The sequence below is a fragment of the Pinus tabuliformis genome, chromosome 9, assembly GCF_031772625.1.
Source record: "Pinus tabuliformis cultivar Carrire ecotype Pingquan chromosome 9, CPIR1, whole genome shotgun sequence".
NCBI lineage: Eukaryota > Viridiplantae > Streptophyta > Pinopsida > Pinales > Pinaceae > Pinus > Pinus tabuliformis.
This window is the reverse complement of record NC_142307.1, coordinates 631,406,165-631,426,021: the sequence shown is the minus strand read 5'-3', so window position 1 is coordinate 631,426,021 and position 19,857 is coordinate 631,406,165. Positions and strand designations below refer to the sequence as shown.

Here is a 19,857-nt window from a genome sequence, read left to right as displayed (position 1 = left end):
CTTAACACGCAAAATGCAAAACTTGTCACTAAATAAAAAAAGGCATTTTGCGTGTTAACGAGCTATGTCGCGTGCATCTCCGGATGCATTTAATACTTGATATATGGCTCGTTAGGCGCTGCCGCATTGGATTTCGACAGAGTCTAACTATTCTTTGGGTTATTACATGTGGATTTATTACCAAATCTCAACTACTCAAACCATTATTAATTGGTCATTTTGGGTTGTGTTTAGGTTAGGAAATTTTATAAAGGGCCAATTATATTTTTACATAAATTTTTGTGCCTTTTGGCAGGTAACATCTGGTGTATTTTTATTTTCGCTGCCCTGTATTTTTATTAGATTTTTGTGTTTTTTGTTTGGAAATATCTTATGTATTTTTATTTCTGGTGATGTGTATTTTTATTATAAACATTTTGTAAATTAGTATTTATTTTTATTATTAAAAATAAAAAATAAATTTTATAGGTTACATTTAATTGTAAGATGGTGTTTATTCATTACAGATTAATTAATTATTTCATCTTTTAATCTTATAACGAAATCTATCTTTTTTTTTTTCATTCTCCTTTTTAAATTATATTTTTAACTATTAAATTTTTAACATATTTTTAATTGTGTTTACATGAAAAGCAATAACATGTTTTGAAGTGCTAACTATAAAGTAAAGTAATATCTTTTTAATTGTGTTGAAATGAAGTATGGTTTATTATAAAGTTGTCTTGAAGTGTCAATTATGAGGAGATGATTAACTTCGCTTGATTTATTATAATGTTGTGATTAAATCCCAATTGAAGTGATAAATTTCACTAGCCTTTGGTTTTTATTTTTATGTTAATGGTTTGATTTAAAATTTACTAAACCATTCATAATAATCTTTGGAGAAAACTAAAAGTAATTTTAGTTTTAATTAATATTTCTTTGCCAAGAAATTCTCAATTAAATTTAGTCTCAGTTTGATATGAGTTGTAATTATGACTAGGAAAGAACTAAATGAAGGAAAGGAGTTGAAAGTGTTATTCAAATGTAAGAGAAGGAAAAGGAGTGAAAATGTGTTTGAGGAATGGGGTATAAAGTGTATATTATGGCATTTTATGAGATATAATATTACATAAAAATAACTAGGAAAAAATAATTCCAACTTCCCAAATATGTTAAGAATTTACGATGTAAAATGAGATAAATTTACATAAGTTGCATTTTAGTGGAAGTATATCAATCTGTGCTCTAAAATGATGAGAATTTCAACATCCCAAATATGTTAAAAATTTGCTATGTAAAATGAGATAAATTTACATAAGTTCCATTTTAGAAGAAGTATATCAATGTGTGCTCTAAAATGATGAGAAATTGACACATAAAACAAAGAAAGAAAGGAAGTTAGTTTAAAATGATAAGAAATAGCACACAAAACAAAGAAAAAAAGGGAGTTAGTTTGAGGATAAGACATTAGGAGTGAAGTAGAGTCAAACCCTATAATTTCACTTGAAAATTAGAATATGTGCACCATGAGATGACTCAAATTACATGAGGATGACATGATAGCCATGCCCAAGATAAAGGGTAAGGATACTTTAAAAAATGAGGAAGAGGTATTTATTGACTATAGATTTACTATTACATATATGGGAAAGAAGGACATAAATTATTAGAGAATCTATAAACTTGTAATGTAGGATGGAAATAAAAAATGTAATTTAATCAACTTTGCCTTGTACCAGCTTTTTTGGGTGGAAATTTAAAATGTAATTTAATCAATTTTGCCTTAGACCAACATTTTAGGGTTGATTTCACTAGACTAGTTTTTGCTACATGTTAATGATGTATGAATCATTTGTAATTGCATATATATGTTAATAGTTTCACTAGCTTCAGTTTGGAAAGTGGTATAATGTGATATAACTTATTTTCAAAAGGGTTGTGTAATAGGATAAAACTTTATTTTCAAAAGGCATTGCTTTCTTTAGCTGGGTGGAGTCCTCATAGTAGCCCTCATGAGGGTTGGGATTTGACAACTTCGGTAAATAATGATACTTAATTGAGTCTAATTGGAATTAATAATAACAATTGTGTACAAATAATAATATGGCTATGTACAAAAATAAAAGATAATATGGTCACCTATAAATAAAATAAAAAATAAATGGTTGTCTAAAAATGTCCAAAATGCCAAAAATTCACTTATGAAGAACTATATAATTTTGTGTACAAGACTTAAAATGAAGTACTTTTATTTTAATTTTTAATAATTAATTTGATTTTCAATTTGGTTATTGAGAAATTTTGATATAAAAAAGATATTTTAAAATAGAAAATATGTTATCATTATTAATTATATGGAAATAATGAGATTCAATAACTCATTCGTGTGTTATGGTCAAAACTTTTTTGGTGAATGGTTAATTTATTATCAAAACATCACTGGTGAAGGGTAACATTTTAAACATAACGTTCTTTGACGGGTAATATGAAGATCTAAAACGTCAAAAAAAATTTGTTTGACGGGTAAAGAGAAATCCAAATTCCAACCCTGGATGGAGGGTGAAATTCAGCAATTACCCATGGTCGTATTGTTGTTTGAACTTTGGTGGCCTTGGCGTGTTTCCTTTTGTGAATCCACACTTTGAGAACATGTCGACTGACACCAACTCCTTCACAGAATTCTGCACGGCGCCATCCTCGTGTTTCTGCCATCTCCACTCCAGACTCTACGCTCCTCCTGCTCGTGTTTGAACTTTGATCTGAATGGCTCACCTGTTTCCCACCATTGCGAGGTTACTAATGCGGCTTTGCTTTTAATTTTGAAAAAAATTAGGGTATAGCCTTTGCCTTAATTTTTTAAAGCATTTTTGAAAAATATAAATTTATATTTTCTCTACTAATTAAAAAATGATTAACTATAATATTAGACTAGCAGAAATTATTAAAATTATTAATATTTTTTTAAAATTATTTATAAATATTTATAGTTTGATCAGTGAAGATCATTAAATTTTTAAATAAATTTCTATCTTATATTTTTATATACAAAGGTTTATAAACTTTTGAATACTTTTTATGATTTGTCATATAACCCTTCCAGGGGTTTTCGAGGGTGCTGAATCCAAATATGCAGTTAAAAAACCATTTTAACTGCAACAAATCAAGATTTAAACTCAATTTCTTCTGCCGGATTCCGTCACCGGAATCTCCAAAAAGTCCCATTATAGACAACTGCGTTATTAACTATAATAAATAACAAATAATTGGTCTTTATTGTGCTTATTATAATAATATATTATAGTAATATTGATTATATTATTATTATTATTATAATAATTATATTGTATATATATATATTTTTTTATATGTTAAGACTAAACTAAGTACCCACGGGGAATTGAACCGGTGACCTATCGCAAGGAGTGCCTTAACAGCGCACCCATTCACCGTCAATCCAAAGCCCCGTGGGCAATAATTATATTGTATATTATTATAATAATAATATAATATTATTATAATATTATAATCAAATATTATTAATAACTATAAATATTACAACCAAATTATTTCTATATGTTATTATATAAACATTATATTAATATTATAATAATAATATAAGCTCTTAATAATATTGATTATATTATTATTACAATAATAATTATATTTGTAATAATAATATAATATTATTATAATATTATAATCTATTATTATTATTATTGTTATTATAATCTAATATTATTATGAGCTATTTTTATTATTAATTAATATATATTAGGAGTTGATATAATTATTATAATATTAATATAGTATTTATATAGTTATTAATAATCCTATATAGTTATTAATAATCTTAAATACCCATAATAATTATTAATGTGGTTGATATAAGTCTATAGTGTATATCAATCACATTGGACAATGTGGTTGATATGTATGGTTGATATACCCATATCGACCTATATCAACCATATTTACTTTGGTAAATACAGTTGTGCTAATTCTATCTCTAATTATAAAAAATTATATGAAGCATTATGTCCCTGAAATGCTTCGTAGAACCAAAGTCTACTAAAATATTTTCTCGGTGTTCAATGCTGGTTACAGATGGCAATGGGCGAGATGACGCACCACTAAGCGGGAGGAGACGAAAGTGGTGCATTGTTCTAAGAGGGAACAAAATTTGAGAAAAGACAAGGCGTCATTAGAGAGACGGATGGGATAAACAGGAATCCCTTTGGGGTAAAAGTCTGCAGACGAGAGACCGATCCTCTTTTTCTCTAATGCCATACAGAGTTTGGAGCTCAGCATAATGGAAACGACCTATGTGCAGTCTCTGCACTCCACATTCTATTTTATTGCCTTTTATTTTAGTGCATTATTGAAGGTGCTATTAAACCAATATAGATATTTAACTCCACATTCTATTTTATCGCCTTTTATTTTATTGCATTGTTGAAGGTGCTATTAAACTAATATAAATACATAATTTATCAATTAAAGTAATCAACCAATGACCATGATAATATCGCTACTCAGCGATGAGCTCTATTCAACGACCTACGTTTAGCAATAAATATTTCAATTTCAAAATGAAAGGTTCATTTCATAACTAATTACCTTTAAATACAATAAACTTATGAACCAATTAAAGTTTTAGTTAAATCAAGTAAGTATATTCATGATTCGTTCTCCGGAAGGTTAATCGTTTCCCCTTTTTTTTTTTTTTTTCCTTCCTTTCATTCTATTTTTAGGATGGTCAACATGTCTATGGTTATTTGGACAACAAATGAGATTATTTACACTTTGGAAATACCAAAATTGGTATAAGATTTCTTTTCTTATGTTCCATTTTCATATCACTTCTCTGTTAATACGTTGTCTAAATGTACGAATGGCATTTATGTTTCATGAAATTTTTCTATTGATTGACGAAACACATGGAGTACTCAACTATAAACTTTGTTTCATTTTCATTCCTCTTCACAACCACTTCTTTTTTAATAGTGAGACATTGAATTACACTCATATGAACCCATAGAATCCATTATTTTTATTAACTATCTCTATGATTTTGTGCATAATTAAGGTGTTATTGTCGAGGTGACTTGACATTGCCATGTCATCACAAAGTCCATGTCATCAGTGTCATTCATGTCATGTCATGAGTCATCATGTGCCATATCATTTTGTGGATTATGTAAATTCAATATTTGAGTAATGTAATGTAAAGTGGAAGTCCAAGAGTCATCTATTTAATGTGAAAATTCAATTAGGAAATTGAAAGGTCATTGACAAGTCAAACAGTGATGAGGATAGATCAAGAGTCACAAAGGAGGTGATGGATCACCCCATTTGTTATATATACACCCTCATTTCTCATGCAAAGGACTTTTCACCTTGTCTCCACCTGCTAGGCATTAGAGAAGAAAATAGTTCTTTTGGAGGAGAAAGTGGTTGCTCTAATGCTCCACTGTTGGGGCTAATGGTGTTCATTGTCTTTATTTATCTTCGAACTTTTCTTAATTTAGAAGTTCATTGAGCCAACACACATTCACGCTTATGTTGTAAATATTGTAAGACTATTCTTTGAATGTTTGCGATGTATGTTGTTTCATTTGTACTAAGGAAACTGAGCTATTTTGGTGGATTTAGTACTTATCTTTTTGAAGATGTGTTGTATGTGTTTTAACAATCGTTTCTTCTATGTGAACAATTTCACTAGTTCTCCAAAGATTCATTCATATGTGGATTCTCGTGTGTCTTTATTAGATTAACACTACTACTTGTCTTTTAATTACTCACTTTTCTCTCCCTTTCAGTAAAAGAACCTTGAAACATTACAAAACAAAACATTCCACAAGGCATATTCACTTGATAATCCGAAAGAACCTATACATTGCTCTCTCATGCTCAACTTTGTAGCTAAGGAAAATCTATAAGAATATATGGGATCCAAGCCTTAGTTCTGAAAGGGCTCCCATACCAAATGGTACGAAGTATAATTATTACTTTTCATCAGGGAGACTACTTTGGTTGACAGATTTTAGGCATCATCAACATGTATTAAATTGAAAGACATATAATTAACAATTACTACACATCCTTCATTTTTAGTGGTCCTTGTTTGTGGAGCTTTTTTTGTGCGAAGCTTTCCGCAGAGTGAAAGGTTTGCATAAGAAAACATTCACACACATATATTTCGACAACAAATCGAATTATTTACACTCTGGTAATGCCAAAACTGGTATAATATTTCTATTCTTATGCTCCACTCTAACATCACTACTTTGTTCATATGATATACAAAATGTCACCATGTGTTAACATCTAGTCAACTTGTGAATTGGTCTAACGCTAACATCTAATTGTGACATCTTTGCAATAACATTTTTTTCTCTTAGTAACATTTAATAGGCTACATCATTAAAGTGAGTCACAAATTAATAAAATGACAACCCTCACTTTATTGATAAAATGGCCATCATTGTGTGGAGGTGTGGAGTTACTCAAGACCTTAGCACAATGAAAGTTACTACACATATAGCCACATATAACCAGTGATAATATTAGCTATCTACAATAAAGGATCTCTGAAATCTTGACAAACCATGAAGAACCACATCTTCAAAACAATGAAGGCGGATACAATTAAAAATCTTTGTATTTGTTACCATGCTGTCATATTGCATTATGCCTCCTAACTATCTTATAGTTATATAAATACAATGAGACAATACAATATATTTCTCAGATATTATGGTCACTTAGTAACTATCAAAAATTTGAAATTGGTGCATGAACTATAAAAGCAGATAGTAACCATATAAAACATTTTGAATGGCCACACTAAAAATTAAAATGGTTGCATCAACAACCAAAGAAAATAGTAATGATATAAAACGTTTTAGGTTTTCGGTAAAACATGAGTGAAGGTGATGTTTAGCATTACGTCCGTCACAAAATTCATGTCTTTCTTAGACGTTATGGTCGCAAATATAGAGTTAACACAAATAAGTGATAAAGTCAGAAAAGTGAGAGTGCTGCCCCTTATACATCAATGTGTGTGCATTGAATCATATAAGCCTCTGTAAATAAATGTTATTATTATCAAAGAATCGATCAACCACTGCACTAACCATTTAATAAGTGAAAGGGTGTGGCAACTATAAATAGGAATGATAACAATTATAATTTTTTTTAAATTGATGGGATAAAATTAAATGGCATAAGCCAATGTAAATATCTTTACTATTTATTGGTGAATCACCGAACTAACCATTTAAAAAGTGGAACTGTGTGGCAACAATAAATTGAATGATACAGATAGGATGAAATCTTTTAAAAGATGAAATCTGACAAAGGTTGATGTTTCATCTCTATAGTTGGGTATAGCCCTGTAATTTGACGTCGTACAAGAGTTATTCCCTCAATTATTTCAGTTTAAAATGCACATGGGAGGTGGAGAACTACATATTCTGGACTGTAAATTATCAATTCAAAACAATATGTGTTGAACAAAACCATGCTAACTTGCTAGATTTCACAGCTGCTATGTGGAGAATCAGATAGCATCTCTTAAATCATGGATAGGGAAAGATTACTTTTAGTGTGGAGAGTAACCATTGTACAAAAACTGTAAATGTGTTAGAAAACCTGCACAGATGAATCTAGCTAGTAAAGGTTGAACACACAGCTTTGCAGAGCAAAAACACTAAAAGAAATCGAAAGAACAAAAAGAGTTATTGATCTAGAAAATAGGTAACAATGCTCATGATATAGGATTACTGGGTGAAGATCCCAAGGTAATGCACCATAGTGGTGATCAATGAGAGGACTCAACACCTACAACAAGTTCCAGAGAGAACTAGCCAGTTGCGGACTGAAAGGAGGGGAAAATCAGGGAGTAAATCATGTAGAAAGGTTCTTGCATGTAGTCCCACGGTCTAACTAGGTGTCTGCATGTGCTAGTAATGAAGGTTCTATGTGTGTAGTATCTCCAATGCCCCCCCTGAACACCATTATGGGGAAAAGTAGAAAATGGGCCCTAGAAACTAAGGCCAAACGTCACCCAAAATACAGTTCAACTTGTACTAAAATTGAGGAAAGAGGGAAAACCTTGTGGGAAAACCCCCCCTCAAAATACAATATAATCGAAAGAAAAGAGGAAAAAAAGACAGTTGCTAAGAAACTGTGTCCTTCACTCCAAAACGATCACGGAGAGAGTGAAACTTCTACTCAGTGAATGTCTTGGTGAAGATGTTTGCAGTCTGTTCTGCTGAAGGAAAGAACTACAAATCAATGAACCGATCATGTACTAAGTCTATGATGTAGTGCATATGGATCTCTATGTGCTTTGTCCGTTGTCATTGTACTAGATCCCTGCGAAATTTGAGAGTGCTCTGGTTATCACACCAGATGACAATGGGCTAGTAGAACTCGACGCCCAACTTAGTGAGCAAGTGTTGTAGCCACAGAGCCTAAATGGTGATGTTGACTACTCCTCTTTACTCGACCTTAGTTGAAGAGAGAGTAATAGCAGCCTGCTTCCTATTCGACCAATAGATAGGGCCAGACCCTAGACTGAGTGAATATATAGAGGTGGACTTGCAATCAATGTTGTTTCCTGCCCAATCAGAATCTGTGAAGCCACGGAGATTCAATGTAGTGCCTGCTGCATAGTGAATCTCGAAGGTCATGGTGCCCTACACATATCGGAGGATACACCTGGCAGCGTTCCGATGTAGCTCATGCAGCTCCTACATGTATCTGGAAACTACCCCTACTGCATATGAGAGATCTGGTCTGGAGTGGGTGAGGTACAATAAGCTCCCCACTAGCTATTGGTAGAGAGTATTATCAACGAATGGAGTGTCACCTCCATCCTCAAGGTGGACCCCAGACAGAAAAGGAGTCGGTGTTGGCTTGTAGTCAGTCATGTGAAATCTCTTGAGGGGATCCCATGCATACTTAGCCTGAGAGAGTTTGATGCCTGTGGCATCTTGGTTAATCTCAAGACCAAGAAAGAAGTGTAATGGACCAATGTTCGTCATCAAGAACCTATCATGCAAGGCCCTCTTGACTACAGCAATGGCTGAAGCTGAGCTGTCGGTGATCAGGAGATCATCCGCATATAAAACTAAGATAAGAAGAGAATCAGGTGTCCTGAGCATGTAAACATTCGGATCATACTTACATCTTTCAAAGTTTTATGATAAGAGAAAAGAATCCATCTTTGCATACCAAGCTCTCGGGGTCTGCTTAAGGCCGTAGAGATATTTCTTCAGTGTGCAGACCAAAGATGAATCTTGAATGAAACCATGTGGCTACTCCATGTAGATATCCTCAAATAGGTCTTCGTGAAGAAAGGCATTCTTCACATCCATCTAATGTACTTCCCACCCCTGGGCAGCCGTAATGGCCAGTGCAAGGCGTATGGAATCCATCTTTTTTACTAGGGAAAAGGTCTCATCTTAATCAATGCCATGCACTTGCTAGAAGCCTTTGGCTACTAGCATGGCTTTCTGTCTGGTGATTTTCCCATCTACATCACTCTTTGTCCTGTAGACCCATTTGCATCGAACAAGTTTCCTTCCTAAAGGAAGGGGGACCAGATCCCAGGTCTGGTTCTCAAGGTGGGAGCTATACTCCTCCTCCATGGAAGACTCCCAAGAGGGATGCCTAGCAGCCTCAACATAAGACTGCGGATCAGAAGACTAAACCAAATGATAGTGCCAGGATGGCATTGGTTCCGTGGCAGTGAGGGCAAGAGGAGGCTCAATAAACTCTGATCTAGTCCTCTGCAGATCATAATTACACCCACAAGACCATTTCTAGCAGCTAGGTGGTCTTATGCATATATCTCACTTAAGCTCCTTGTTCTCTTATTTATAGGGGAAGTTGATTCACTGCTGGAAGCCTGATCTAGGCTTGGATGTGGATCATCATATGCATGCAATGGATTTGTATCTGAAGACTCTGTCTCCACATCCGCATGCTCTACCTCGGCATATACATGCTCTACCTCAGAATCTGCATGCTCTGTATCTGCATCTGAGTGTACAAAGTCATCATCTCATACATGAGGTAGATAAAAGGTGTCTGCATGCGGCAATTGAGGTGCATGTGAGAGACTTTTCTCAAATTTGACACTTCACTCAATGATGAGCTTGTCCGTAGAGGAAATCAGGAGCCAGTATCCCTTCACACCATCAGGGTATCCAACAAAGATTCACTCAATGCTCTGTGGATCAAGAGCTTTCCTCTTTTCAGAGGGGATACTAGCCCATGGTCAGGAGCCGAAAACACGGAAGTGGGTGACCTCCGATTTAGTGTCACTCCAAGCCTCAAAGGGGGTTCGATCCTTAACAAACCTATGAGGAGATCTGTTCTGGATATGGTTAGCACAATTAAGTACTTCAACCCATAGCTTATGAGGTAGTGACTTAGCATGCAGCATGTAGGAAGCCATCTCTTTGAGAGATCGGTTCTTTCTCTTAGCAACTCCATTCTGCTGCGGAGTGTATGGAACTGTGTGTTGCAATTATATGTCGAACTCAAGGAAAAGGTTCTGAAGTGATGTGTCAACATATTGCCCCCCATTGTCTCTATGGAGGGCTTTGATCTTTCTCTCTGACTGTGTCTCAACTAGTGCTTTGAAATCTTCAAAGTGTGCAAAAACTTCAGATTTGGCCCTAAGAAGATACACCCAAGTATACCGTGAGAAATCATCAATAAATGTAAGAACATACCTTTCTTTATTGATGGAAGGATGAGGAAAAGGCCCCATGAGATCACTATGTATCAGATCTAGAGGAGAGGATGCTCTGTGAGTCTTTCCAGTGTCAAACTTTTCTCTAGGATGTTTGCCAAGGACACACCCTTCACAAACTCCTTTGGAGAAACTGATATTTGGCAAGCCTTCCACCATCTCATGCTTGCTTAGCTGCTGCGTATACCTGTAATTTAAGTGACCAAACCTCTCGTGCCAAAGCCTACTACTATCATCGACATGTGTAAGCAATAAGGAGGATTCAGATTCAATAAATTTAGAAAATGTATAGAGTCTAGCTCCATTGTTTACCTCACCGGTTGCAATTTTGGAGCTGCTATGTAGGTCATATATGTTCACTACATCTAGGGTGAATTCCACTCTCTTTCCAGTGTAGGAATGAGTGATCTGATAAACTGAAAGCAGGTTTACCAAAAGTTTTGGAACATGAAGCACATCTTCAAAGCTTCCGTGTAAAAGTTCCACTCTACCTTTTCTGGTGACCTCAATAGGTGAGTCATCTCCCATGAGGATGGGAGGTCCTTTGCATGCATCCAAAGAGGAATAGACTTCCTTTGTAGCAACCATATGATTTGATGCACAGGAATCTATAATTCATGCATCAAGGGAATAATTAATTGCAACTAAAGCATGAAAATTGTTACCTTTCCCGTGTGGCGGATCCTCAGATTTCTTCTTGGCTCCCTGAGGGATGCAGTCCCTAGGGTTGTGCTTCTAAAGGATTTTTGCCATTTGGTCAATCTCTTTCTTCATGCAGGAGGATTCTGGATAGAATCCTCGGTGACAGTAGGTGCATTTATCTCCTTTCTTCCCTTTTTCATTTCTGGAGCTAGAGGAGTCATTGAAGGGCTTGGTGTACCCTTCCTTCTTTGGATGGGAATGCGTTTTTCCCTTGTCTTTTTGATGCTGATTTTTCTTATTTGAATTAGATCTGTGATTTTTATTGTTGCTGCCATCATGCATAGCAAGTGCATGCACTTTTGGAGGTTTGATTTTCCCCATGCCAATGAGTTTATCTTGCTCAAAAGTGAGGGACTCCCTGAACTCTTTGAGAGAAGGCATATTGTAGGATTTACCTGTTGCGAGCCTTACTGAATGAAATGTAGACACAAACACTGAGTATTCTGGTATGATCTTTGAAATAATAGAGAGAACTTGGTGACTCTCCTCCTTGGATTTGTCAATTCCACAACCCTTGAGTTTTAGCAATAGATCATTATATTTGATGAAGAAGTCTTGAATTCTATCATAGTTCCGTGGTTCCAATGAGAGCAACTCCACTTCAAGCAGATGTCCTTTCATCTCATCCTGTTTCCCGTAAAGTTCTTCAACCTTTTTCCAAATCTCATTGGGAGTATTGCAGGTAGATAGATGAAACTACAACTCTGGGGAGATGCACATGCATATGGATCCGTGGGCCTCATCCATGTGGTTGAGGTACTTGGATTTCTCTATAGCTAAACTGGGTTCTACTTTTGCAGCCATGGTAATCCTGTACAACCCTTTCTGACGAAGGTATCAAGCCATTTGGTCCTTCCATTCGTGATAGTTGTACGGTGTTAGGATCGATTCTTTGGGAAACCCCATTTTTATGTCGATATTTGATATCCAAGCTGTAATACCTTCAAAATAAAGTACTAGTGTGCCTTTTATCTAGCAACCTGTGGGCTCTGATACCATGTAAATGTGTTAAAAAACCTGCACAGATGAATCTAGCTAGTAAAGGTTGAACACATAGCTTTGTAGAGCAAAAACACTAAAAGAAATTGAAAGAAAAAAAATAATTATTGATTCAGAAAATATGTTACAATGCTCATGATATAGCATTACTGGGTGAAGATCCTAAGGTAATGTACCATAGTGGTGATCAATGAGAGGACTCAACACCTACAGCAAGTTTTGAAGAGAACTAGCCAGTTGCGGAGTGAATGGAGGAGCAAATCAGGGACTAAATCGTGCAGAAGAACTAGCCGTTGCGGAGTGAAAGGAGGAGCAAATCAGGGACTAAATCATGCAGAAAGGATCTTGCATGTAGTCCCATGCTCTAAATAAGTGTCTGCATCTGCCAGTAATGAAGGTCTTAGGTGTGTAGTATCCCCAACAAAAATTCTGCATTTTCTCAACACCTAGCTATATAAAGGACTTGCAACTTTGTATAGTGAAATCTCCACACAAGGAAGCTCTGCATTTGTTTAGCTCATTCACTTGGTAAAGATCTAAAACCACCTCAGTTCTAACATGTTAAAATCATCTCAGTTTTGACATCATTAGGCAAAGCAGTAGCATAATAGAGCACTTGGAGATTTGTTTAGCCCTTCCCTCTACGAAAAAGACTTGAAACAAGGTCAGTCTTGGTATCTTTGGGCAGAGCACTAGCGCAACTATGTTAGTGTCAGAGCACTCGCCAAAGGAATGACCACTAACAAAATTAGTTTATTTATTTATTTTTAAATGAATTGTGAGGGACTAACAAATGTTGAAAATAAAAGGCCCTCCATTAGGGGAAGTAAGTACCATAGAGCTCCTTGAGCCAATGAAAAATTAGAAATAAGATTTCTAGGAAATTAGGGAATTATTTTTGAATTTATGAAAAATAGAAATATTGAGCATTTTCTCATAACTTTGTTTAAAATTGCATAAAACAACAAAAAACATGCAAAGCCAACATACTTTCACCACAACGTGAATGTTATAGTCCCTCGTGAGGTAAAGACTAATAAAAGAACTACATTATTTATATTTAAAACTTCAATGAGATTTAATAATATAACGATATTTTATTATTTCACACTTAATATTATCAATATTACGCATTTTAGAATTATTGGTTAATTTTTAATATTGTTTGAACGATAAAAAGAATATATATATTTTTTAATTTTTTAATAAAGTATATTCCCACTTTATTTTTGACTAAAATTATTTTTATAGTTCTCTTCAAAATTTTATAATATATAAAACTTAATAATAATATTATAATCATAGTAGCTCACTTGGTGTAAAGCAGATGGAGATAGGGTGTTATGATAAGGAACTTCATGGTGTACACGTTATTGGATTGAAACTAAAATCCATCTATTATAAGGCTTAGTGTGGCCAAGGTTGGGTACAGTTGTCACATAATTTTGACATCTTAGATGCCTTGAGTCATGACTATGTAGTCACATAACTTTGACAGCTTAGATGCCTTGAGTCATGACTACTCATGCCACAGATCTTAGATGGGTTGAGTCATAACTAGTCAAACCATAGGCTAAACATGCTAATTACATAACATTACCTAATAATTATAATTATATATATATATATATATATATATATATATATATATCACATAATTCTAAAATAAAATTAATAATAAAAACTTATAAAATGATAGCTAAACTTCCATATGTAAAAGATCTCTCTAACTATGTGTTCACATAAATTTTGTGCATAAAATAAAAATTGTTAAAATATGGTATTGAACATTTAGAAAAAATGCATACTAACAAAAATAATAAAACCCCTTAACTTTTACTAAATAAAAACTAACAACATTACTTTTACTATATTTTAACTAATTAAAAATCATAACATTACTTTTACTATATTTTAAGTAATAATAATTAATTATAAAATTTCAATGAAAAGTGCCAAAAATATATCCATCATAATAAAAAAGTAACCTTAAATTTAAATTATCTTAATTTAATTTAAATATACTAAATATTTTATATTAAATAAAAATTATTTTTAAAAAAATAATATTAAAAGTTAAAAAATAAAAAATAAATAAATATTTAAAATATTTTATTATAATATATACTTTTAAAAGAATTTAGCAAGGGAAAAAAATTCTATTAGCCATTTTTTTGGGTTTTTTTATAACAAAAATGGAGAAGGATTATATTAAATATGCGTTTGCCCCAGCGAATATTTAGGAAATTCATTACAATTCATTTTTTTCAGAGGATCTTTTCACTAAGTAACTGACTATCATATAAAAAAAAATTACTAACAAAAAAGACTAAAATATCATAGCTAGATACATATATCCGACAAAATTGAGGCAATAGAAGAGCAAATTTGCAAAATGATCCCATTAGAGAAGAAATAAGGCACCCTGCTCTATAGGTTTGTTCGTATCTAGTTCCAGGTTCCCAAAGACGTGTGTTGGAACAAATCTGGCATAATCCATATTCCTTGTGGAATTACCAATTAACTTAAGATCATTGGGTTGTCTTCAAATTGGATTAAGATTGTCATCCTGGTGAGAGATTTTGGTTTTAAGAGACTGGAGTTATTCTATGATGAAAATGAAGAGGTTGTCTTGTTAGTGTATTTTCCATTTTAAGTCTAACCTCTACCTAGAGGGCCCCGAGCTGCTTGTTGGATGCATTTCAGGGATAATTTCCAGAGGTGGCAGAACCATTGATGTTAGAAGGGGGTCTAAGTGGTAGCAAAGGCTCGTTGGCAGCTGGAAATGCAGATGATGTCACAAGAGACGTATGGGAAATATTTGAGCTTAGGGGTGAATAGGGATGAGGGAGCAAATCTAGAGGGATCAATTAAGCTCACGGGGGTCAAGCATTGGGGTTCGGAAGTAATATAGGGGACATCAGAGGGGTCTAGGATGAAGGAGAAAAAAACATCTTCAACCACAAAGAGGGGGGTAATGGAAAAGGTGGCCCAAATCATAGCAGATGGTCGAAGGGGGTTCTGTAGCGAGCCAAATTGGCAGAGAAAATTCAAAGCAGAGAAAATTACCACATTAGGAAGAAGGGACCAAGAAAAAGATTAGCATAGGAACTGGAGACAAACCTAGAGATGCCCAACATTGTCAAACCCCACAATGCAGAAGTCACCCCACACTCTCACTATGTTAATGTTCTTTTTAGGAAGGGCATCTGCGAGTGAATCCTCGAGTTGACTAGGATACAAGGGTGGGGGAGCCAGGTCCTCTTCCCATAAAATTTGATGGTGTTGTCAATCACATGGGCCTCCCTACAGTGCCTCTTAGAGTATAAACTTGTGGACACTATGACGATATTAGAAGGGAAGAGAATAGAATTCCAGTGGGGATGAATGTGAATGATCCCTAGTGGAATAATTTCCGAAGCTAAGATGTGAGGGGGGTTGAACAAGTCCTTGAATTTATCATTGAAGAGGTAGCCCTCGCAGTGCTTGATGCCTATAGTATTGCAATTAAAACTCTACATGCTCGAACTAGTCAAATTCATGGAGTAGATGAGATGCATTCTTTTGTATTGTGCAATGAGAGTCGTGGGGATTTAATATGAACTCCCACGCATGGACCAAACTCCAAGTGATTGCCACAACACCAACTAACGTGGCCCTTGAGATCTAAATTATAATGTTCTTTTATGATAATTAGAGTATTTGCATGGGGTGGTGTGAGAATAGGATCATAAAACTAGTGAATTTCATAGAAAAAACAAAAACAAAAAAAACTAAAACTATGGGATTATATGCGAGTCCTCTAAGCCATTAACTTTTTCTTTGCCCCATTTCTTAAAAAAAAATTAGGGTAAATTGTTCTATCGTGATCATGAATTCTCCCAAAATTAATAAATCCAAAATCCCCATGTCATGGGCCAATAAACCCAATAATAAACCAATAGATTCTAGACGACGATATTAAATTGTATTAGACTGGTATCTATGGCACAAATAGTTCTGATTGTGCTGGTTAAAAAGATGATTAAGAAATGAAATCTTGGAAACTTGAGTGACAGATAATTGACTTTCGAATATGACATCGCGTTTCATTTTCACGCCAACCAATAGATTCTAGAGAACGATATTAAAATGTATTAGAATAGTATCTATGGCACAAATAGTTCTGATTGGGCTGGTTAAAAAACATGCTTAAGAAATGAAATTTCGGAAACTTGAATGATTCATAATTGACTTTCGAATATGACATCGTGTTTCACTTTCAAGTGAACCAATAGATTCTAGAGGACGATATTAAAATGTATTAGACTAGACAAATAGTTCTGATTGGGCTGGTTAAAAAGATGATTAAGAAATTAAATTTTGGAAACTTGAGTGACACATAATTGACTTTCGAATATGACATCGTGTTTCATTTTCATGTGAACCAATAGATTCTAGAGAACGATATTAAAAGGTATTAGACTAGTATTTATGGTACAAATAGTTCTGATTGGGCTGGTTAAAAAGATGATTAAGAAATTAAATTTTGGAAACTTGAGTGACAGATAATTGACTTTCGAATCTGACATCGTGTTTCATTTTCATGTGCACCAATAGATCCTCGAGGACAATATTAAAATGTATTAGAATAGTGTCTATGGCACAAATAGTTCTGCTTGGGATGGTTAAAAAATATGATAAAGAAATGAAATTTTGGAAACTTGAATGACAGATATTTGACTTTCGAATATGACACGGTGTTTCATTTTCATGTGAGAGATGGCTTCCACTGCAATTTAAAAGTGATGAAGGAGCCCGTTACATTATTTAAAACAAAAATATCAAATTGCAGGCAAAGATGTTCTTTACAAACAGAAGTCGGGTAGGAGGAACCATGAACGATGACACAGGTTTACCGCTTCGTGCATTTAATATCATAAAATAATCAATTAGTACCGGCAAAAGAATTTAATTATTTCTCACAACGGCCTTTGGAAAATTATTAATGTCAAACGGCATCTATCAAAAACCCATAGCCATAATATTTCATGAGAATGCCATAAGCCACTTGGGGATTTGGACGAAACTCCATCGTCAAGCACTCTAGAGTCAATCTACCCCTTCAAAATTTTTTAGGTGAAACTGTTGGTGTACATGCACCTAGATTAGCTTTAGTGGTTGGTGTACATGCACTTAGACTAGCTGTGTTGGTGTACATGCACCTAGATTAGCTCCAGTTAACTTATTGCTTGCAAGTGACACATGTACACATTAACATTTGCATGTACAACTAAGTTTAACTTAGTTGCTTTTATGTATTTATTCTAAAACTAATATTGTAGAATCAAATTTTTCATTCTTTTCTCAATTCTTGCTGGCTTCCTTCCTTCTCTTGCAAGCTTGTTTATTGTTTTGCAGATCTAGATCTGTATATCTCAAAAATCTTACAGAAACTAATCTCATGAGCCATCTGGATTTTGTAAAGCTTAATCCTCAAACCGGTCTGCAGTTAATCCACTGCCCAATTCCCCAATTTATTATCCAGATCACACAAATTGGAGCAACATGTCTTCTGCAATGGATGAGCAGACCCAACAGTTCAGTAGTATTATTGACAAGATCATATCAAATGGAACAAACAACCTTGAGGTGCAGGACAGATATATCCTTCCTCCCCATGAACGCCCACATAAGTCCGAGATCTCTTACTCTGAGAGCCTCCCTGTGGTAGATCTCAAAGACCTGGATGGCCCTAACAGAACGGCAGTCGTCCATCAAATCAGACAAGCATGTGAAGAGGATGGTTTCTTTCAAGTACACACCTCAATCCCTAACCAACAATTGTCCCTCCCGTCATATACTTATACCGTTGGTTGATTTTCTGTTACAGTTGCAGACTATAGAGTCTGTACATTTCTGTTGATATGCTGGTATTAATATAACGATTAGTCAAGTTTCGTGTCCAAGTGACTATATTTTTTTGGTTGATATCAGACACTGAACCATGGCGTGGCAGAGAATGTCATGAAAAGCATGATGGGAATAGCCAAAGAGTTCTTCGAAATGCCCGTGGAAGACCGAGCATGTCTCTACTCAGAGGACCTAAAACAGTCAGTCCGGCTTTCTACAAGCTTTAATCTTAAAAAGGATAAGGTTCTCAACTGGGTGGACTATCTCACTCAGCCTTGTCATCCCCTGGAGGAAGTCATCGGCTCTTGGCCTGAAAAACCTGCAGCCTACAGGTAATCAGCACAACTTTATCTGTTATACATTAACTAGGTCAGAACACTACAATCGATTCATCTTAACCCACTATGCAAAGGTGTAACTACTTTGAGTTGAGCTTTTGTTACAGAGATATTGCGGGCAAGTACGCTCGTGAAGTGAGAGTCCTGATATTAAAGTTGCTGGCTGCAATCTCAGAAGCTTTAGAGCTGGAGTCCGATTACTTGGACAGAATTCTTGGGAAACATAACCAACGGATGAATCTAAATTACTATCCCTCATGCCCAAACCCAGATCTTACTCTCGGTTTAGCAAACCATTCGGATGCAAGTGCCCTCACTGTGTTAATGCAAGGGGATGTGAGTGGCCTGCAAGTATTCAAAAATGGAAAGTGGGTTGCCGTAGAACCCATAGCTAACGCGTTCGTGGTCAATTTGGGAGATCATCTGCAGGTTAGAAAATGAGCAGATCCATATACTTAGCTCTCTCTCTATGCAAGAAATTTATAATATTCATTCAATTTGTTTTGTGTGTGATTTGAATTTATTAGGTTGTGAGCAATGGGAGATTTAGGAGCGTCGAGCATCGAGCAATAACGAATATGGACACTGGGCGCATTTCAATTCCCACTTTTTGTAATCCCGGAGAAGATGCTTTTATTGCTCCCGCAAGGAGCATGGTGAATGAACAGCATCCAGCTTTGTATAGAGGATATCAGTTTGAAGAGTTTTTGGCAGCTTTCCGAAGCCAACCACTAAAGGGAAAGAGTGTGCTGGATCGTTTCAAAATTTAATGAACAATGATTTCTGTTATTTGAACAGCCATTTGACTTTGCATCTGGCATATACAACCCACCATGAACGTGAACGTGTTATTTCAATTCACATATGTTTATCTACGTGTGAAACTTGAAGGTATTAAATCTTTTGTTTATAAAGATAAGATTCTTAAAGATGGGGTTCCTATAATTTATTATTTTACCAATTTGAAAACTAGACTAACGGTAGTAAACTAGAGAGTATATAAAAAAACAAACTAGATTAGAGGGAGTTAGTAGTTGCAATATTATTTCTTTCATATTTAGTTGGAGGAAGGATTCTTGCTTTCATGTGTGTAAATCTAAAGATCAGATTGGAACAAGGAAAATGAGTAGATCAATGAGGTTTTTACTCCTATTTTTAGTATCTTATAATTCTTTG

At 34.7% G+C, this 19,857-nt stretch overlaps 1 protein-coding gene across 1 annotated transcript; it reads left to right on the top strand.

Annotated features, from left to right (window-relative positions):
- The first annotated feature begins 17,902 nt into the window (after positions 1-17,902).
- Positions 17,903-19,507, top strand: LOC149150214 (protein DMR6-LIKE OXYGENASE 2-like). Its single transcript, XM_089440712.1, has 4 exons — positions 17,903-18,247; positions 18,428-18,675; positions 18,789-19,110; positions 19,209-19,507. Exons 1-4 carry the CDS (start codon positions 17,999-18,001, stop codon positions 19,449-19,451), a joined length of 1,062 nt encoding a protein of 353 aa, XP_089296838.1. The 5' UTR covers positions 17,903-17,998; the 3' UTR covers positions 19,452-19,507.
- Positions 19,508-19,857: the final 350 nt, after the last annotated feature.

Coding starts and splice junctions, on each gene's coding strand:
- LOC149150214 (XM_089440712.1), top strand. CDS start 17,999: ATGTCTTCTGCAATGGATGAGCAGACCCAACAGTTCAGTAGTATTATT. Junction 18,676..18,788: donor GAAAAACCTGCAGCCTACAG/GTAATCAGCACA, acceptor CTTTTGTTACAG/AGATATTGCGGGCAAGTACG. Junction 19,111..19,208: donor ATTTGGGAGATCATCTGCAG/GTTAGAAAATGA, acceptor TGAATTTATTAG/GTTGTGAGCAATGGGAGATT.